The 22,580-nt window shown below is 43.0% G+C and overlaps 1 protein-coding gene across 1 annotated transcript; it reads right to left on the bottom strand.

Moving 5' to 3' along the window:
• Nucleotides 1-2,121: 2,121 nt before the first annotated feature.
• Nucleotides 2,122-21,648, bottom strand: PTN (pleiotrophin). Its single transcript, XM_053462296.1, has 5 exons — nucleotides 21,383-21,648; nucleotides 11,331-11,428; nucleotides 10,744-10,917; nucleotides 10,007-10,168; nucleotides 2,122-3,432 (listed from the first exon to the last, which is right to left on the bottom strand). Exons 2-5 carry the CDS (start codon nucleotides 11,425-11,427, stop codon nucleotides 3,380-3,382), a joined length of 486 nt encoding a protein of 161 aa, XP_053318271.1. The 5' UTR covers nucleotide 11,428; nucleotides 21,383-21,648; the 3' UTR covers nucleotides 2,122-3,379.
• Between the last annotated feature and the right edge of the window lie 932 nt (nucleotides 21,649-22,580).

The following is a 22,580-nucleotide window of genomic DNA, read 5'->3' as shown; positions in this document are numbered from 1 at the left end:
AGAGTGTAAGCTCCGAAGATCAGCACGTTGAACATGTTAAAAAAGTTACAATAAGATTAGAGAATTAATTATATTAATATTATATTTTCACAACAAAGAAAGTCGACTCCTCAAAGTTTTGCGGATATAGGTCAGAATTTTGGAGCCGCCAACCCGAGGCTGACACCGATTAGGTTCATGATTCATATTGAAATATACTCAGGAGTCAAAAAACACATATAAATAAACATAATAAGCCTTTGCCATGGAAACTGCCGTTGCCATGGTAATTGCTTCAATAAGTCTTTTTTTTTTTACCATTTTGCTGTTCTGATTCTGGGACAGGTTACAGACGAAGGTGAATTGTCTGTTCGAGAGAAGTTTTCTTTTACAAGACTTATGTAGTTTTAACGTTACTGTTTTACGTGAAACCTAAGTAAGAATCGAATAAAGTGATGAACCCGATAGAATCCCCCCGGATTCTGAGAATGGGGTACAAAGGTAAAATATCTGTCAAAGTGAAGGGCTTGTGGACCGTGAAATTTGTGGGATTTTATTACTATAATTTATTTATTATTATTTTTATTATTATTATTATTATTATTATCTGTTGATTTATATAGGGCCATCATATACCGCGGCAGTGTATAAATTTGAGGCAGACAGTGGACTATTTATTTGATGATCCGGCTTCCCGAACTCGGCCATTTAAACTCAGGGACTGCACACAGCCGCACGTGAAACTCACATCTCTCGGAAAACTGGATTTTTGGGATTCTGCAACCGGGAAGGAGGTGAAAAACAAAATTCTAAAAGGTAACGCAGGTCAAGCTTATTTCTTAATTTTTTGAGCAACTGAAAATCATAGGTAAGTGGTACGGCCTCCCAGCAGAAGTGGTAGAGGGTAACACAGTGAGCGTATTAAACATGCATGAAATAGGCATACGGCTCCTGAATCTAAGACGAGACCAACGACTGATTAAGGTTTGAGTCTTTACAGCAGGATGGTGCTAAGTAAATCAATAAATAATATATGCATTCATCTTAAATACCCCCTCACTACATTAGCCTCTACCACTTCTGCTATGAGGCTGTTCCACTTATCTACTACCCTAAATAAAACTAGCTTACATCTATTACATCTAAGCCTAATATAGAGTGTATCAAGAGCCCCCTCTAGTGTACAGGGGACAGCATTACACCTCCTGATCAGCGCTGAGTAGGTGTTACTGCCTTGCTTGGCCCAACCAGATTGTTTCGTCTTGAGAAGAAGTAAATAAATCAATAAAACTTTTACACGCATTCCAAGAATCCTGAAGGCAGATAGCACGGATAACGCTGGTGTATTTTAAGATCATTTATCAGTTATTTGTTACAGTGATGCTGGGAGAGGGGAAAATAATTTGTGTGGCTTCTTCTCGGGCTCAGATGTCTTGAAGGTGTTAAGATAATTACAAAAATATCTTGGGGTCAAACAAAAGAACAATTGGGAAAAAGAATTCTGGAAGGGATTTCTCCATATTTTGGTTATAATGATACATTTTATCGCTAGGAGCCAACAGGGCTGAATGTGGCATTTATATTTTTGGAAATTAGCTATTATAAATATAAATATTGAACCGAGGATAGAGGGAACATTTATATTTTTTTCAAAGTGTTTAAAAGAGGTGAGCTGTGATCTAGAAAAAATAAATAACGCAAGAGGACCTCATTTATATCTAGAGGGTCAGAGGCTCTTTACTGAGAGGGTGGTATATAAGCAGAACAGCCTCCCAGTAGAAGTGGTAGAGGGTAATACAGCAAGGGTATTAAACATGCATGGGATAGACATACGGCTCCTGAATCTAAGACAAGACCAACGACTGATTAAGGTTTGAGTCTTTACAGAAGGAGAAACGGGAGACTAGACGGGGGCCGGATGGGGCCGATCTTCCGGCAGGTTCTGGGTTTCTATGTAGGAGCTGATACCTTTTTATTCAGCGAACATAGAAAAACACGTAAAGTTACAAAAGCTTTAAGGACCTCAGAAGTCTCTTCTTCAATGTGATATAGAGCATTAAAAAATGCCTATTGCAGGGAAACTGCTGCTGTCGTGTATTGAAAGGGTCATGACGTTTCAGTACCAGCAATAAGACACACAGATTTGTATATTAGTTTATTATCATTATGTTGCTACTCAATCTGATTATAGATTAACGGATCTGGGTAGACGACACCATTTCAGGGTTAGAACGGAACTTAGTATAATGCCGCGTCTCGCTCTTTTTCAGCTGACGTCCGAGAGCTTCATTGTCCCTACTGAATTTGATTCCCTTTTTTTTTTTCTCCAAAATTTCCCAATCTCCATTCTTGACAACACCCTAATTTAGTTTTTTTGTCTTTTAATATTATTTTGGGTAAAATATTTACAATTTGTATAATCCACCCTCCTCCCTAAAAAACTAACCAAAAGCCTTTAAAAATGTGGATTTTTGTTAAAAAAAAATCTAAATTTGGTGTTTTTTTTAAAAAAAAGTGGGTGTTGCCACAACAATAGAACACTCCCAATATCAACTTAATTTTGCGGCCATCCTATCTTAAAACAAACGCTCTATAATAAAATCCCAACTATAGCAAGAATTTAAGGTATGGAATTGTGAATATAAATTTTTTAAAATTTTGCCCTTAATGATCAATAGAAGGCTTGAACTTGATGGACTAAGTTTTTTTTTTCATCCTAAATTACTGTTACTTTGTATTCAAATTTCACCTAAAACCGGGTTTCCAGCTTGAATATTGAACCTTAAGAAATATCAGTGTATTTCAAAGCAAATGTATAGGGTAGAATAAAAGGCGGGTCCTATATGTTAACGCTGCATACTTCCCGGCGTCCCCGTATGCAAAATGCGCATTACCGTGAAGGTGATCTCATTTGCATATGTAGGCTGTTATAATGTCACTTCGGAGCCGACTCAACCCTTTTCATTTTTGATCTATACACTTGCTTTTCTTCTCTTTTGTTTTTTTTTTAGGTGGTTTTATGGGATTTCTCTATAGTTCCCAAATGGAAAATAATAACACAAACGACAGGCATAATATACAAATCCCATCACTCTGTTACACGCCATTAACTCACACGCAGTTTCTATACCTGGTCCCCTGTGGTCCGCGATTAACTATGTACACGCCTAATTATACGTAAATAAAATCAGCCGTATCGTCTCCTAACAATGTTACAATTTAAAAAAAAACAAAAAAAAGAGAAAAAATATATATCCCTCCAACCACCCAAACCCTCTAACACGTAGCTTATACCCCCCTCTACCCTAACGGCGGGCTAGGAAATCGCAGGTCTAGGTAGAAAGTGAATGGATATGTTATGGTCTCCTGCGTCTTCTCAGGTACCCATATCCCGTCTTTCTCAGTCCATCTGCTTCTCCTGCTTTTTCCCTTCTTTTTTCTTCTTTTTGGATTCTGCAAAAGTCATTAAAAACACATCAGATAAAACGTTACAAAAACATGTAAAAATTCTAATGAATAATGTATAGTTTTATACAGGGGATTCAACAAAATAGAGGTGGGAGAAATGTTGGAACAAGAGGCCATCATGGAAAACTAGAGGCTGAGATGGAATGGAAGGAAGTTTTACTTTACTGAGAGGGTGGTAGATAAGTGGAACAGCCTCCCAGCAGAAGTGGTAGAGGGTTATACAGCGAGGGGATTAAACATGCATGGGATAGACATACGGCTCCTGAATCTAAGACGAGACCAAGGACTCATTAACGTTCGAGTCTTTACAGCAGGAGAAACGGGCAGACTAGACGGGGGCCGAATGGGGCCGATCTGCCGGCAGATTTTACTTGGCTGTTTTAACTCCCACCGACTCCCTACAAAAACCCCCCAAAAGGTAAATAAATGCTTCCAGTGCTAGGAATGTGTGACCCCCACCTGACTCTAGAAGATAAGAACATTATCTATTCCAGTGATTCACGGACAGAGGCCACGGATTGAGCGTCTACAGAGAGAGAAAAGTTAAACCTCACAAAATAATCTGAGGCCTTGAAAAGGACGGATCCTCTTTGAATTCAGTCGCTTATTACTATGCAATACAAGGTTGGGAACGACAGGACTGCCAGCGGAGAAACAAGGTCACGGATCGCCGCGCAAGACGGGGCTCTGTCTTCTTTAGATTTTTTCTTCTGCCTTATTTTTCTCTATTGTTCTGTTTTTCTGGCAGTTTGGAAATGTTTTTTCCGACCGAAGGTGGCCTCTCCTTTTCATTTATTTGAAATTTCTTTCTCTTATATATTTTTTTCCTCTGGGCATAGAATGTTTAAACGACGACGACGAGCAAACAATCCTTTTTGGTATCGGCAGCTCCCCTTATCTCAGGAGTGGGAGACAAACGATCATTGAACCAACTGAAGTGGAAGAAATTAAACCTATTGGGGGGGTGATAAAAAAACAAAAACTAAACACGGGGTCAAAGTGGTTCAGTCCTTATGGCAGCCAATGGAATTTTCCAGTCGGCAGAAACGTTCTTCTGGTTGCTATGGTGATAAATCCACAATTAAAGAATTGCACTAGTTCTGAAATATACACCGGACGAAGAATCTACCTGCCTTTTCTCTAAAATGCCCAATTTTCTCGTTCCTCTAATTAGCTCCGATCTCCACTCGAACGGGTTCATTTATCTGAGAAACCGCATTGCAATTTGATTGGCCCTCAAAATAAACAGATTTCACAAATCCATACAATTTTTACTAAAACAATCATTTTTGGGGAGTTTTCAGCTCAATGAGCCAAATTCCAAGACAAATCTTAATATCTGCCACGTCCAACCAGAATTCACAAATTCCTCAATAATTCTATTAAATTCCTCGTTAATTATGCAAGAAGGAATGTAGTTGCACTGGATTTATGAGTGGACGATCTCTAAGGCTTCTTTTTCGGGTCTTTACGTCGATAAATCCGGTTGAGTTTTATTTGCCCTTCACTTTCCATAATCGTCGTAATCCATCGTGCATTTTCCTCCGTTCCGTGGTTTCATTTAGAAAATAATTTCATTCCTTGGATTTGAAATAAAGAAGGACTCTAATAAAGATTTTCAAATATAATTTCCGTGGAATAATCCCCCCCCCCTCCATTATGAGGTGCTCTAGGTAAAGAGGGCTCGTTTCCAAATTACCATTATACCCGTGACATATCGGAGAGTTGCTGTCATGGTCAATTCGGCGAACCCTCCGTCTTAGAGCTCTGAAGAATGAGTAGCACAGTAAACCATTGTTTAATCCCCGGAGATATTACAGCAGCCTTTTGTCTCTACCGCCCCCCCCCCCCGCACGACCAGGGGAAAAAAATAAAATAATAAAGCAGCTTATTTCTCTCTCACATCAAGAGTGTCCCAAAAGGGCCTACAACGTTCATAGCGTTCCTCGGTTCTTCAGGGGAAGAAAACAAGACGGAGACCGGGTTCCGGGTCAGAGAACGTATGACGGCAGGTGGGACGAGGCCACAAAAAGTCAGCTAGTAAAGCAAGAAAGAAATTTCAAGGAAAATGATATCAACCCCCGGGGCAAATACGGCCGAGCACCTTGCTAGGAAGATGGCGGGTTCTACAGAAGCCTAGAAGCCATTTACCTGCCAAGAGTCCACTAGAGCCCACGGACGAGACTTTGTACAAGAAGGGGAGCTGAGTTTATCCAGGAATGATGTGGTGGCATGAAACGTGGCACCACAGACCTAAAGAGGACTCATTATTATTATTTATTGATACAGCATCAGCATATTATGGAAAACCTTCGTTCATGGACCCTGAGGGCAACCCTGCTTGACCTGTTCCATGTCTAAAACTCTACATGGTAAATAACCGACAGCCATTAACGGACCACCATAACCTAGCACAAACCTAAGAATGTCTTATTAAATCTTCTTTAGGCGGCTGGTTCTTCTGAGCGGAAAATAATATCATCGACGTATCTGTGGCTAAGGACGCCATGGATATCTTCTGATCTTCTTACCTTGAAGGGCTGCCTAGGGTTGTGTTTCTGCGTTTCTAAAAAAACAATATGCCCCCCCCCTTCCCCAGTCTCCAGCCGAGCTAATCCATGAAGGAATTTGGCTCGTTCTCAGGAAACGAGGTTTATCCCATCGCTATGTGCCAAACTGGTTTCAATTCACACTTTTGTGATGAAAAAAAAAAGGACAATTGGCATCAAACCCACCAAACAGATTTTTGGAAACGAAGTCCATTGAAAATTCTGCAGGAGAAGAGACCTACTTAAAATCTAATTAATCAGTATTTTCTCGGAGCTGGAGAGGCTGAGACGTAGCTCTTGGCCAGAGGGGCCAGTAGGAAGCCAGAAGACTTGTTTTCGGGGTAATATTTTGGTCTGTTTTAGGAATTCTTGGGGGAAAAAAAACACGAAGGGGTCATGAATGGTATTTGGCAAGCCTGGGTAGACCCCAGCCAGGCCAGACTAACATTTAAGAAAGCCGGGTTCACTTTCTGAGGAGCGAAGATGGAGATAAGCCCATGGCTCAAGAAGGTTAGGAGAAAGTGGTTTTAATCTTATGAGCCAGAAAGAGTTTTTCTCTGCAAATTTGAGCCAATACTGGTCCGTCCTCTGCGTTTTCGGTCCTGTTTTGCGGGCTTGTTTTAAAACCCAGAATACGTTGTCCCAAGATTCCATCAAATCGAATTCAAACCACACAGCGTAAGTGACACAATCGTATTATAAGCCTTTCTTGTGATTCTCTGTGTAGAGCGGCTCAGCGCCGCGGAAGCCGGAGTCTGACACGGAGCCAAAACCCCGTCAAATGTGCAAGAAGATAAAAGCTGGAGGTCTAAGCATAGAAAATGCCCGCTCCTCGCTGCGGCGTCTCCTTGTATAACCCCCCCGGGGGCCAGAGGAGTGATGAGGTTGACACAGAATATAGATCCAGGAGGTTATGCCAGTTCATAGGAACAGAACGGCAATCTGTAATGTATGTACGTTTTGCAGATAGAACGCTGGCATCAGCCATAATATTAAAGTTATGGTTTCAATCATCTCTTCATTTATGTGTAAGGTAGGTTTGTCAACCCAAAGTACAGCCTGCATGGGTATCATCATTGGTTCATGGAAAAACACAAAATCTCCCTTAAATTTGGCTTTTTTACACTATTTTTTAAGGTTTCCTCTGCACCGGAGCAGATTTGTCTTTGTCGGAACTTCTTTATACATGGTGGGATCTGGGTTTTTTCCCCTCCAGCTGTTTCACCCATGCATGGGTTAACTGGTTCTCTGTGCCGCCCTCCCCTTCATGTTATGGATAATCCTTGGCTTAGCCTCCGGGATGCGCAGGAGAAGCTCCGAGGAGTCCATTACACTATGAAGTCAGATCGATGGGAAAGAAAATGAGTTCGTCTGCTGAGAGCCGCAGGAGCTGACGTGGAACCTGCCAGGCGGTCAGAGGACAAAATCTAGAACTGTCAGCCGTGTCGGAAAGGCCGAGGTGGTGGGACCGTCTGCAAACTCCGGATTGTTTCTTCTAGTTGCAGGGGATCTCTAACTAACAGAACCTTGTAACGAACAGACCCATCTCTCATTGTTGAAATCTATTCCTCTAACAGTCTAGTTGTGGATCTGAACACGTTCACCTCCCTCCCCAGTGTCCCTGTTTAGTCTGGCCATCTTCTTTTTTGGGCCCTTTACCCTTGATGTCCCTCTTTTCTGCGTATGGGGGTATCACAGGGTTCTACAGCCCTAAAAAGCCCGGACAGGCCATCTGGCATGAGCATAAAAACCTGACTTGTACCAGCGCATATCCAGCCAGTGGTCACACTTACGTCGTTTGGGTGCCGCTGGCCTTAAAGGGCCAAAACCACCTAGTCATCCCCGGTCTGGCCCTGACACCTTGTGGAGTATCACCCCTACAGGTTTTTTGGTTGAGCACATATCTCCTTTGCCTGGCCCTTTGGGACCACCCAGTCAATTACATTACAATGGAATTCTAGTATTTCTTTAAGGCTAGGTTTCCACTTGGGTTTTTTATGCTAAAAACGCCTATAAAAACGCCAATAGCGCCACCTGGCGTTTTTTTGTGAAAAACGCATGCAGCCAGATGTTAGCTGTAATTCAATGGGAAATCGCAAAATGCCATTTCCACTTGGCGTTTTTCTGTTTGGCGTTTTTTCAGTCCTCTTTGGCGTTTTTCTGCTTTTTTGGGCTCTGTGGCAGTTTTTCAAAACTGCAGCATGTTGACACTCTGGCGTTTTTTGCAAGAAATCTTGGCTTTTTTTCTCCAATAGAAGTCTATGGGAGAGAAAAAACGCCATGAAAAAGCCATGTGGGTTTATTGCCTTGGCGTTTTTTATGGCGTTTTTTCCACAGTTACAATGCAGAGGATGGACCCAGTATCTGTGTGTCCTACGAGAAATAGGCTGAAAACAAACAGTTTCACACAAAACAAAGTCCTGGACTGGTTCATATTGAATTTTACACCATTTGGAACAAACATGCCATTACAAACAAACATTCGCGACCGGATCCTGCGTGCCAAAAGCAACAGCAAACAATTTGCACCATCATTTGGGGCCAATCTTCCCAGAGGAGCAGACATTCGGAATAAAGCATGCCTTACAAACCACAGAAAAGAGACAAAAGGGTCTACCAAGTAAATGACATCAGGAGAGGGCAGATACTTGCCATTTATCCTAATCCCTTTTAGCTGGGTGAAACTTCTAACTTGTAAAGGCTGGAAAAACTGCCTAAGGTCAAAAAAAGCAATTTCCACAGAAAGGCTAAAACGCCAGAAAAAACTGCAGAAAAAACGCCAAAACGCAGCTAAATGCAGTGGCAGTTTTCTTGGCAGTTTTCCTGGCGTTTTTCATCAAGAAAAAAACGCCGGACAAAAACCCAAGTGGAAACCTAGCCTTATAAGGACTTCTGAAAAAAACCCTATCTCTTCATATCTGATTAACATTACAGCATATTAAATATCTTCAATTATTTCGTCTTATTTTATTTTTCATTTTGTTATTTTACGCTTTGCCAGACGCGTCGGAATAAACCCAAATGGATTAAATGGAAATGTTTTCTTTTCTATAAATAATGAGGATGCTGTATCAGAGAGCCGGCTCCCGGATGTTCACGAAGGTCTCGGAGGGAAGAAAATGTTAATACAATATTTAAGTTAATAATTTTCCAGACTCTGCTTTGATTAATTGCGAGCATATTTTGAGCTATTAAATGGAATGAAAAATGGAATTCTTCATCTTAGCTATCATTCAGTAGATACATCACGCCAGAGCTGTCTCTTTGTTTCAAAACAGGTACAAAGTAACACGGTTCCCTGTAGATTGTTCTGACACGAGCCTATAAAAAGAATTTAGTGCTGTTATGGAGACAAAGAAACATAGAATCTGCCAGCAGATCGGCCCCAGTCGGCCCCCGTCTAGTCGCCCGTTTCTCCTGCTATAACGACTCAAACCTTAATCAGTCGTTGGTCTCATCTTAGATTCAGGAGCCGTATGTCTATCCCATGCATGTTTAACCCCTTAATGACAAAGCCCGTAGATGTACGGGCTCAAAATGCATTGTTTTCAATGGGTTTAGGGACCGCCCATTGTCCTTAAGGGGTTAATACACTTGCTGTATTACCCTCTACCACTGAGAGGCGGTTCCACTGAGCTACAGCAGTAAAAGTGAAAAGTAAGAAGCAGACAGCATATTTGGGGATGAAAAATAATTTTGCATTTGTCTCCACCATTGTGGAGGAATCATGCTGCCCAACCAAGAAGTAACGCCTCAGTGACATCATCCACTCAAATCTGTGGAAAAGAGTATGATGTCACTGAAACAGACTCATGTTAAAACACAATGATGACATCAGGAAATTCATGCCATGGAATACAGAGTATGAGAATAAGGTTCCATGGAATATATATATATATTGTTTAATAACTATCTGTATTTCAGGAGGTATCAAAGTAACTTAAAAGGTCAGTGGCGGTGGGACAGGTTTAACTTTAATTGTTCCCCTCCGTTCTCCGCTCGCTGCTCACCTTGAGGTTTGGGCTTGGTGATCTTCCCGCAGGGCTTGGATAGGGTTACTGTTTTCTCACATTCCGCGTTGTGTAAGGCCCTCTTCAGGCTGCCGTTTCTGGTCTTCACACCTGTCTCGGGGTCGCACTCTCCCCACTCCTCAAACTGGTACTTACACTCAGCTGTTGGGATAAATAGAAGAAGATCATGAGACGGTCACCAAGTCCTAACCTACTGAATAAACACCCAAAGCAGAACAACAATCAAGGAGGACAACTATCCACAAAATATGTCTCAGGTTACTTTTACATAATCGAGCCGATCAGTTTCAGTTTTTTACCTAAGAATCACATTGGAGCTTTCTGAAAAAATCAGTATCGGTGGCGAAAACCCTAAGTTTGGGAACGTAAGATGAGCCAACCAGAAGACCTCGTCCATTATCCCGAGGAACTTCGCCGCCGCATCTTCTAGCTGGGGTGGCTTCCATGGTCTCCGCTCACACATTAAGTCATTAAGCCATTTAATTGATTTACCAGCGCTGGTGGAAGGACGCTCAGAAATCATAATTTGTAGATGTGGCCCCGAGATGGCATTTCCCACCATTCTTATAATATAGACAAAACCTTTTCGCCCACCTCTGCTGGTAAGTTGTCAGGAGTGACTATGATAACGTACGCCTTATGATGAAACGTCTAGGCTTGTGTATTTTCTTAGGTCGGTAGGAGACCGTAGGCATCCCAAGAGTGGCATCTCTTACCTCCGAATTGTTTCTTCCAGTTGCAGGGGATTTTACATTTCTGCGTTTTCATGGTGTGTCTGCACTCCTTCCCGGAGCGGGTCCCCTCCCGAGTGCCAATGCCGCAGTCCCCGCTGGTGGGGACGCAGACGCTCCACTGCCATTCTCCGCAGTCCGACTTCTTAGCCTTCTTCTCTGCGGGGCAGAAAGCTGATCGCTTACACTGAGACCGAGGAACACTAGAAGCCATTTCTGAATCACAGACATTCTTCGATTTACTAAGTTCTTACTCTGCCTCTGGTCTGATGACGTTGGTGAATAACGTGGACATAACGCATTGTGATGTAGAATGCATCGGTAGTTTCTGTGGGGTGATATATTAACGTGTCTGGGGACAAGCAAGGTTTGCCCCTGAGTCTCAGGGTTTTTACCCCAGTCTCAGGGTCTCGGGGTGAATATCTGAGCATCCGGACAGGTGCTTTTCTCATTGCTGGAATCCCTGCTTGAACACAGGTGACTTAAATCAAAATTCCTTTACCCCCTGGCAAGTCACGGTTTCCACGTCCGGCTTCCATAAGCGAACATTCCCATAACGTCATACGTCTTACCTGGTTTTTCCTTTTTACCCACGTCCGTCCCTAATACGGCGAGCACCAGCAGGGATGAAACGATCGCCAGCATAAATACTCCATGTCGCTGATGCATTCTGGGAATTCAAAAGAAAATTCGTTTTATTAGTAAATCACACCTGTAGACAGACCAAATATAAGGAGGTCTGCCTGTTAAAATCCGAAATATCAGCAGAGTAATACTTAACAATCGACTAGGGAAGCAAAGTATAAACATATAATCGTGTTGTATTTCAAGAGCAGCTGAAATCCCTGCTTGAACACAGGTGACAATTCAAAATATCTTTAACTCCTGACAAGTCATGATTTTCATAAGGAGCATTAGGTTGCCACTGTTAGCGAGTCACTGTAAAAGAATCCATGTGATGGGCTATTAAATGGTTAATTTAAGAGATTTGCAGGTAATACATTTAATGAGCTCCTGTAATTATCCAACTAATAGACTTATTACTTTATACTACTTTTCTATCAGCCATATTTCAAATCTCTTCACGCACCTGATATCCAGATTATCTCAGTGATTTGCTGATTATTAGGTCCAATATAATATATAAGTGAATTATAAATCATATATATAAGTAACAGATAACATTAACATCACAATTAATTTGAAATGGGGGTCTTAATCACACAGTCGGACTCTCTCACTAATGAAAGTCTATGGAGGAACGGACTTCATTAGCATCGCCATAAAGCATCAGCTCAGTGTGGTGTTTGAGCCGGGAAAGTCACCCAAAATATCACATGACTGACAGCAACGGCGGCTCCAGGTCTGCAGATAAAGGGAGTTTATTGGGACAAAATGAGATAAAACCAGGTTTTGGTCACTGACATTACTGTATACAGAGCTGGGGGTTATATATTACTGTATACAGCACTGGGGGGTTATATTACTGTATACAGCACCGGGGGGGTTATATTACTGTATACAGCGCTGGGGGTTATTACTGTATACAGCGCTGGGGGGTTATATTACTGTATACAGTGTTGGGGGGTTATATTACTGTATACAGCGCTGGGGGTTATATTACTGTATACAGCGCTGGGGGTTATATTACTGTATACAGCGCTGGGGTTTGTGCTCGGGGAGATAAATCTTTTTTTTCCGTGGGACTTCGCATGCGTCTTTTAGTTCTCTGCTCAGTCACATACACCCGGCTTTCAGAAGAGCGGAAGGAAAAAGATGAGAATGGAGTGAGACAGAGAGAGGGACAGAAGGGAGATGAAGTGAATCTGTCTGCATCTGACAAGTGGAATTAGCGCAATGGAGTGTTTCATTTCATTATTGATCGAGCGCGGAGAAGAGAAACGCTTAGAAATAAAAGCAACAATTGTGAGCGTCAATGGAGCGCGGCAGCGAGATGGTCAAGTAATCTGTGACTTCACAGACTCGTGTCATAAAATCCGCCTGAGTGCCGCGGTCCAGGCACGGCCGCCATATCTCTTCTGGAAAATGATGGATCGGAGAGTCTTCTCCGGGCGGCGTGACCCTGAGAACCTTCCCCTCTCATTCTGAGAATCCGACCGTTCATATTACACCCCAAAATTCTACCCTTCTGCCTTCAGAACCTGCACATTCACCCGCAGATCTCACTCATTCACTATAAGACCCTGATCATTTACCCCCAAGATCAACACGAGGATGTGGCGATGAAGACTTTGCAACTATAACAAAAATGATAATAATGTAATAATAATAAAATAATAAATAATAATAATAGAAACATACATGCTTTTTCGAAATGCAGAAAAAAAAACAGTTCTGTTATGGTGGCCGTATGCAAATGAACTAATAACTAATTTGCATACGGTGCTACTTGTCGCTGAGTCTAGAGAAACAAAAATGATATTTTTTTTTAAAAAAATGATATTTTTTAAAATGGATACAAAGTGACAAGGTCTGAAAATGTTAAACCGTAAGAATGAAACTCCACGTCGAGATGTCTTTATAAAGAAAGATGCCTATCGCTTCGGCGAATAATCTTTGAGCTTCTTCCTAATGAGCGTAATCAGAATTGGAAATGTCCTCGGGCAGACCCCGGCTTGTAGAAGAAGAGGAGAGATATTTGCCTTCCTGGCTCGTGTCCCATGCCGTCCCCCTAGGGCCATCTCTGTGCCAGTCTTGCGTGGTATGCCTTCTTCCCTCGTGGTTATTCATCACTTTGCGCCTATTTTTAGATACGTTCCCTTAATGAGCCCGCCAGCGCCTCCTTATCGCCCGAGGTCACAGATGTCTTTTAACGAAGCCCAAACAAATTAATGATTCAACAACAAACTCTATATAAAGACATCGAGAAGACCCTGAGGACCGCGGGAAAAGCCACCCTTAACCCGAGGGCTGGGGGATTTAAATACGGAGGTTTCTACGCTTTTGGTCCTAAGCGAAAGTTTATTCCTCGCTCCCCGTACTTCTCCTTTCTTTGTTTAGAAATGTGATAAATATTCTCTTTTTTAAAAAAAAAAAAAAAAACCCTTTCTCGTGTTACACGAGGCTCTTTAATTCCGTCCGCGCAAGAAATATTTATCCAAAAAGCTGCGGCGGCATTAAATCGCGCTGTTAACATTATTTGGGATTCGTTTAGATTTCAACAATGTTCACTAGTTGGTATCGGTTTAAAACGCAGCGCACTGGAAGGGGGTGATGCCGTTAATTCTAAATATTAATGTAAAAATGATTTGTCTAACACTAAAAATATAATGGGTTTTATTCACACTGTTTAATTTATAAAGCCGGTTCCTGCTGTTTCTATACACATTATCGGGGGCTTTTAGGGCTGTAGAACCCTGCGATCCCCTCATACCCAGCAAACATTCTGACCTCCTAGAAAAGGAGGCATCAGGGGACGAGAGAAGGGTACAAAGGGAGGAAAGAGGGGCATCAGGGGAGGAAAGGGGGATCGGAGAAGGAAAGAGGGACATCAGGGGAGGAAAGGGGGATCGGAGCAGGAAAGAGGGACATCAGAGGAGGAAAGGGGGATCGGAGAAGGAAAGAGGGAAATCAGGGGAGGAAAGTGGGGATTGGAGGAGGAAAGAGGGACATCAGGGGATGAAAGTGGGATCGGAGGAGGAAAGAGGAGCAAAGGGGAAGGTAGAGGCATAGGAGTATTTGAGGACTGACTAGGGACTTGACAGTAAACAGGTACATTTAAAAAGTATGCCCTTGAGTTTGTAAACTTGGCAGTGGCCCTTTAACATCACTTTCTCAAAAGTAAACCACTTTTACACTAAGATTATCATTGCCCTGAAATATGTTGAGAGTCTGACCGGAAATGTACAGATCATGTTTCAACTCAATGAGACATATTCCTGTCCCATAACTCCCCACTGCCCCAATTTTGCTGGACAGTCCAGATACTCAGACATCCGCTAAACACGCAGACTGTTATCACTTTTGGGGGCAGTGGAGATAATGGGCCAGTTGGGGAGATCCTCAAATGTCCCCTGGCCAGACCACCAAGCGGTGATATTGATTGAAGTCTGTGTGTTTCCAGCATAGATATCTACCATAGTTCCCATGTGGCCACCACGTGGCACATTTTAGCTGAGCACCGCAATGTGGCTGGACTGATAAGGTTCACAAGTTGCCCCCCCTTGTCCTTCCTCAAGAACAATGACATATACAGGGATACATTTATTTTGAAATCGCCATGTTACCCAATGCAGTGATCCTACTGACTGGACCAATGTATTGATTGTTATGGTGGTAAGACCACCTCTAAAACTTTGCTCCAGAAGTACACTTTATAAATAACCCCCAAATAAAAGCGATTTTGGTTCAAAGTTTTAAAAGTAGTTTTGTCATCAGATCAGCCAATGGAATGCTCCTGTCATAAGAGCACTTTTGAAGCTCTACAACAGAATTCCTCTGTATAAATAACTGCCATGACCTTTAGTTCAGTAAACCTGGCATCGTTAAACATTTTGAGCAGATATTAGTGGTGGAGGCCATTCAAGAAGTCTGACACAACCACACAAGACTGAGAAGACTTTTTTGAGGGGCATATTCTGGCGCAAGGTGGCAGGGGGGCCACCATCTTGGATGGTCAGACTCCTTGTATCAGCACTGTCTAATGGGCTAGTTAAAAGGGATATCACTGATAGCCCCACTTGGCCCATTAACGCTAGGGAGGGTCATGCCAAATCAGCACATCCTCCATTGTTCATTTATGACATCATACTGTGGAGGAGTAAGAACAGGGGGTGCAGACGGGGAGCTGGGACCCTGGGTCAGATCTAGAGCAGCTTTTTTAGGTCCTTTTAGCCATTTCGCTGTCTAGGGGGGGGTTTGAAATCCACCGGCACCGCGATGATCCCGTGTAATACCTGGGATCAGTGTCACCTATTAGCGGTGTCTGTTACACGCAGAGACCGGGTTCCCGCAGCCCGCCATCTGTTCCCTCGCCACATTCTGGCAGCAAATCACTTTCTGCATCTATCTGCTTAAACCTGTTTCCTCTTGATGTCATCCATCTGCCGAGGTCAGCGACCCATTGTTCAAAATACCTGGATAAATCTGTGACATTTACAGAGGGGGAGAGGAACGCGGTCATTTGTAACAGAATATCTAATCATGGTTTGGAAAATAAAATAGTGAATAGCTCGTGCCACGTACAGCTGATTTGTTAGGTGTCCCGGGGGGCCAGGATCACCCACATATACCTCACCGCGCAGTTACCCCTCTATACAAGCAGCCTCCAGCACGCTCCTCGCTGGCTGAGTAGCTGTCGGGAGACCGGCGCACTTCACGTCTAGCAGAGGGTGATGGGATTTATTCAAGTAAAATACAGTTAAAAAATAAACGTAACAGAAAGCAATATCTGAATAAAATGTTCCAAACCTTTTTAAACCTCACCAAATAAGAATGGATATGAAAGAACCCCATTCTTTAAAAAAAAAAAAAAAAAAACATAAGGAGAAGCTGCAGCACCAGAGCTGCCCCTCGCTGCCACTGCCTCCTCTGCAGCCCAACACTTCTCACCACTTGAGAACACAACTCCTGCGCGGGAAATAGCTGGGGGATGGGCAAATGATTAGCCTACCCATGATCCTCTGCTCTTTGAGATACTAGATCTCATGACCTGGAAGCCTCTTGGAGATCAGAAGATGCCATCTGTTTGTGTCATACATGACTCAGCGTGCGACATAGTCACGCAATCCATGTATTGTAGTGAAACGCGTCTGTATGGTTCTTCAGTGTCGTGTACAGCACGTCTGACGGCAGCTCAGGCCCTTACCGGCCCTTAATGTCCGAAGTCAGGCTGGAGAAGGTGACATCAACTGTAAGAACTAAGGGACACCCCACAAAACTTTATGGGGTTTCCTGTTCCCCTGGAGGTGGATAGTGAGCTGAGTAGGACTCACCAACTCAACTCAAGTGTTGATTAAGAGACCCCTAAGAAACAGGGTTTGAAATACAAGCAGCGTGCCGGCATTTAAATGAGTGAAAAAAACTAGAAAAAGGATTTCTTTCCCTGTAAAGTTATATCCGAAGATATGACAGGAAGCAGAACGCCTCTCACCAGAGGAGGTGGTATCAGTTGTTTCTCTGGATTGATCCGAGTGTCACAATGTTCCCTTTGTGGCACTGAAAGAGATCCCCGGTTACATTGTGTCCTTGTAATGCAGGCTTTGTGTGACGAGAGGATGTATAGAATGCCTCGGTACGATCCATAATGTCTTTAATCATTAATGAAACGCCTAAAGATTACAAATCCATGAGAATGCCAACCAGGCCCGGCGTGTGACCTGGAATTGGTTACGTTTAAAATACATCACATGCCCCTCTCTCCCCCCCCCCCGATGCCCCTCTCTCCCCCCCTGACGCCCCTCTTTTCTAGGAGGTCAGAATGTTTGCTGGGTATGAGGGTATCGCAGGGTTCTACAGCCCTAAAAGCCCCGATAATGTGTATAGAAACAGCAGGAAACGGCTTTATAAATTAAACGGGGTAAATAAGCCCCATTATTCTTCTTCTAAATGCCCCTCAGTTACACAAATACCCCGGAATAGGGCACAAAGTCACGTAAAAAGCCTGGGTAAACTGAAGCCAAAGCGACGCTCCGCGCTGATGTGGAATGAAATGTTGTTTCAGTTCGCTGGGAGCCGTCTGGCTGTTGTGGAGAAGACCTCGGGAAACCCGCGAAGCCTTTCTACTTTATACAAATAACTATAACGTACGTTTGCGTTACTCAATAGATTTACAGAGACAGGCGAGGAGGAGCCAAAGGAGCTTACAATCTATCGAACTCCAAAGGTTTCTGCCCAGAGGTCCTCAGAAGCATCCGAGCTTCTCAAATGCTTTTAGACATTGAAATGGGTCATTAGTCCACGATCGGCCATTGAGACCCCCCCCCATGTACCTCCATTACCACTCACACTACTGATTAAGGTTTGAGTCTTTACAGCAGGAGAAACGGCCGACTAGGCGGGGGCCGGATGGGGCCGATCTGCCTGCTTATCTGTGTTCCTAAAACAAAGTTTTGAATTCGAAGGAAAGATTATTTTGTCAGAGAGAAGAAAGCGCTTTCTGTGAAAATGATAAAAGTTTTTTAAAAAAAAATGTAATTCCAGAAATCAATTTTTTTATTTTTTTGGAGAATAATGGATACTTTGAGCCGGAATGTTCCAGGGAGATGTTTTTTCGCCTTTCTGTCTGGTCTCCCGGGACACGTGAAGCAGAGCTTTAAAAATGGGAGCAGGCGAACTCTAAACCTATTCCCCCGGCCTCCGACAGCGAGGCTCAATGAACCCCATTCATCGCCAAATCCAATGGGGAGAGAAGGGAAAAGCGAGCAGAGGCGCGGAATCCTCGGTGCGGCACGTCCAACGGGACAGAGACTACAACTCCCATCATCCTCATGTTAAATCTTTTGGGATTAGCTCAGCCCATGGCTCAGATGGGTTTTTTCCCCTAAATATTCTTTTCCTTTACATATGCAGCCGGCCAGGAGGAGGAGGCAGGAGACTGCCACATCCTGCCATATAATAGAACTAGAACCTGCCGGCAGATCGGCCCCATTCGGCCCCCCGTCTAATTGCCCGTTCTTCCTGCTGGTCTTGTCTTAGATTCAGGAGCCGTATGCGGTATCGGTATATGTCGGAGATTCTAAAGTGGCACCATAGTGACCATAGTTCACTTTAAGTGACCGTCTCACGCCGGGGAGGGATAAAGTTTCTTAACCTGGATATCCTGCTAAGTACAGCGCTGGCCCAAGCTGGCTATTAATATCTGCCCGATCCTATTAAAGCAAGCTCGGTATGACCAGTGTGTCTGACCACCGTGATGAACGAGACTCTGAAATCCACCCGGCCGCCCCTCGCCTTGCTGTTTGGCGGTGACGGAGTTAAAACAATATTAGCGGATTGAGTGAAGGTATTGACTCTAATATCCCGAGAATACTGGAAATATCCGTCCAATTTCAGGTCCTGCGGGGGCTTCCACTTATAGAGCCGTGCCGGGTAATCACTATGTAATTGATTTCAGGTCTGGCCGGTTGTCTTCTCTGATAACGAGGCTCGGCCGCATTACTCTGAGGCTAATGGAAGCCAACAGGTCTCTCTCCAGCCCTCGTGAAACTGCAATTCCCATGATACTCAGCCAGGCTGAAGCCTACTACATTTTCATTAGTATTCAACGTTTTGGGACCGTGATGATGTAAATGCAAAAGGATTTAAAATTTAAGACCTTCCACCATATTTTTGTTACTCGTGTTTTCTTTTTCAACCAGTTTGTAGTTTTTTTGCCCCATAATATAATGTTTTCAGGCAGCTGCATATCAGCCATTTGTATGATTCTCACTCTGTTATCTGATCCCCAATCTACTAGACAAACCCTTGACTTCTTATCATACTGACTGTGGCGAACAATAGAATGGCTCAGTCTTAATCACCCAGTTGGACTCTCTGACCAATGAAAGTGTACGGAGGAACGGACTTCATTAGCATTGCCATAAAGCATCAGCTCAGTGTGGTGTTTGAGCCGGGAAAGTCACCCAAAATATCATATGACTGACAGCAACGGCGGCTCCAGGTCTGAAGATAGAGGGAGTTTATTGGAACAAAATGAGATAAAACCATGTTCAACCCCCTCCCCAGTATACAGCGCTGGGGGGTTATATTACTGTATACAGCGCTGGGGGGTTATATTACTGTATACAGCGCTGGGGGTTATATTACTGTATACAGCGCTGGGGGTTATATTACTGTATACAGCGCTGGGGGTTATATTACTGTATACAGCGCTGGGGGGTTATATTACTGTATACAGCGCTGGGGGTTATATTACTGAATACAGCGCTGGGGGTTATATTACTGTATACAGCGCTGGGGGTTATTACTGTATACAGCACTGGTTTTTTTTTTCATGGGACGTCTCCATTTTCCATAAGGCCTATTAAGCAGATGCTTAGGATGCTGTCTTTAGGGGCATCAGAGCATCCAGTGGGCGTGGTAAAATAAAAGCACTGCCCAATCCCTTCTATTCCAACCATGCCCCACCCACAATGGCTTTAATGTCCACGTTCTGTTTTGTCGGAGTGTTAAGAGGTATTTGGGGATAATGGGCAGGAATCAGTAAATGTCTGGTGCTATGGCTGGAGTTCGGTTCGGATGCAAATTTCCCCTCTGGCCATTACTCTGCATATCCACAAATCTGGGGGTTTTTGGGCCCTGAGACACTCACTGAAACCTAATCCAGGAAAAAGATGTCCAAGGAATATTTTGGAAAGGTTGACCTCAACATGCATGACATTTCTTATGATGATTTAACTACGTAGAATACAAGATGACCCCGGCCACATAAGGAACCGGCCATACTGGATGTGGGCCCTACTTAAGAACATTGGAGGCTTTAGTGAACTTACTAAGAGCCACGGTTCCAGGGAGGGCCCACGTCTGTGCTATACCCCACCCAGACAAAGCCCATCATCCATCAATTTGCTGAGAGGTATTGGAGACCTCATCTGCCCGCGGCCGAGTCCTCATTCTTCGTCCAAGAGCCTGCTCCCCCCGCAGAACTGAAAGGGTTACACAGTGATTCGAGCAAATCAGGGAAAACAAGGAAACTGAAGTGCACCATTGTGTCAGTGCTGTTAGCTGGATACAAAGTGACAGAGCAAAGGGTTAAAAAGGTGCGCCACGTTTCCCACGAGAGAAGAAACCACTAGGCGCGTTTGTCTTTATTTACCAGACTGGCTTTCTAGATGCGATTTAATGAGCGTTAAAAACACATATTCAGATCTCATTCCAGTCTAAATCCACGCGGGACCCATCTTTCACGCAAACTGTTACTAATGACATCATTTTTATCTCTATGAAGCACCTCCTGTGGTCCCTCAGCCACCAAAACACCAGTAAAACGGTTCATGGGAAAGCCAAAGGAAGCGACCTCCGGAACGTGATGCCCACAAACTACAAAAGTAACTAAATCGCATTCGAATACGGTGTATATTTACAGTGTCATGTGATGTCATGTCCCACACTCTTCTAGGGCTAAAGGCACAAATCCCATAATAAAGAAATAATTCCATTTAAAAAATAACACAAAAATAATAACTAATAATAAAAAAAAACATTCAAACTTAGAGAAACCCAATTAAATCATTTCTAAAGTGAGGGTAATAACCCCATAAATCAAATTCCCTTATAAACTGTGACAATTACTAAAAAAAGTTTCTTCATTTATTAAATTATTATTAAATAAAACGCAAGGAAAATGAGCAGTCACCGTGGAAACAAATATAATGATCTCTCCAAAAGTACCGGAATTGCTCTAGATGATAAATAGAGCCTCATGTGTATTAAAAAATGTTTTTAAAATATTGAAATTTTGGTAAAAAATAATATTTTTTGCTTAATATCACGTAATTTCCGACATAATATAAAAAAATATTATAGTTGAGAGGGACAATGTTGGGTGGTCTCCAGCGGTCACCGAAGACTAGAATGTAGAATTTGACGTTAAACTTTCTATAGGCTATGGATCTAAACCGGAACCCTGAGGTTAATTCCGGGTGTATTGTTGGGATCCACTTACTTTAAGCCGCCTGTCGATCCAGCTCCGTGTCTCTCGATCTCTCTCCGTTCTCCTTTGCGATGATCCCCGTCTGATCTCAGAGAATACAGCTCATGTGAAGCCAACGCTCTCTCCCACTTCTACTTGCGCGAACGTAGCCTTTCTGGTGGTGCGGCTGATAACGTCGGTCCAAAGGGTTGGTTGCAAACTTCCCCCGGGGTGCTGGAGTGGCTCTCCGTGCGCACTGATCTGTGTGTGTGTGTGTGCGTGTATTGATGTGTGAGCTGATGCGTGTGCGCTCACTAAGCACCACAAAGAAGGCTCAGAGCTTTCTCTGAACAGAATAGCCACTTTGAATGTGTGTCATTTAAAGAGAGAGAGCGAGAGAGAGAGAGAGAGAGAGAGGGAGAGAGAGCGAGAGAGAGAGAGGGAGAGAGAGAGAGAGAGGAGAAAGAGAGGAGAAATCCAAGCCTGGAGAAGGAACCTTCATTTAATAAAAAGATTCTAATCCCTTCTTCTCTCTAACACAACATTCTAAAGTGTTTTTACCATTTTCCTAGAAACTCACCTTAACTTTATTAACCCAATTTTAATTAAAACTCATACCCAGCAAAGGAAATTGAAAGCTAAATATTTATTCTGTAATTTAGGGTAAATATTTTTGAGTTTTTTAATTCTAGATAGTTTTAGAATTTGACATAAAGGGGCCGCATTAAAATTTTAAAAAGTTACAATATTTGAAAACCAATATATATTTTTTTTAAAATAAAACAATATTTCACATGAATTAGGTTAGTATTTGGTAAAAATGAACTCTTTTTAAATCTTTTTTCCAGGACAGACAAAATATTTAGCGGAAACGTAAAATGTTATTCTCCCTTTGAGGAGGGCGGATGAGGTTGGCTTCTCCGTTGAGCGAGAACCGAAAAATGCTGCCCATTTACTTAGCGTCCTGACGCCGTCTCCTGAACCCGGTCCATGAAACGCGTCGGGTATCTGCTCTCGCTCCCAGTGCATTTTCATCTTACAGCGGGAAAGGGCTGAAGGCAGCTAAGGGGCGAATAGTTGGCCTCTGATGTAAATCGAGCCCCGATACCCCTTCAGTGTCCATGAAATAAATAATTATTTCGCTTCGCCCACTATAAAGATATAAAGGATGCATTTTAAAAAAAACACATTTAAAAATGTTCTTTACAAGTTTACCCGCTAGTTAATGTGC

This window comes from Spea bombifrons, chromosome 4 (genome assembly GCF_027358695.1).
Source record: "Spea bombifrons isolate aSpeBom1 chromosome 4, aSpeBom1.2.pri, whole genome shotgun sequence".
Taxonomy (NCBI): Eukaryota; Metazoa; Chordata; class Amphibia; order Anura; family Pelobatidae; genus Spea; species Spea bombifrons.
This window is presented reverse-complemented; position numbering and strand designations above follow the sequence as displayed.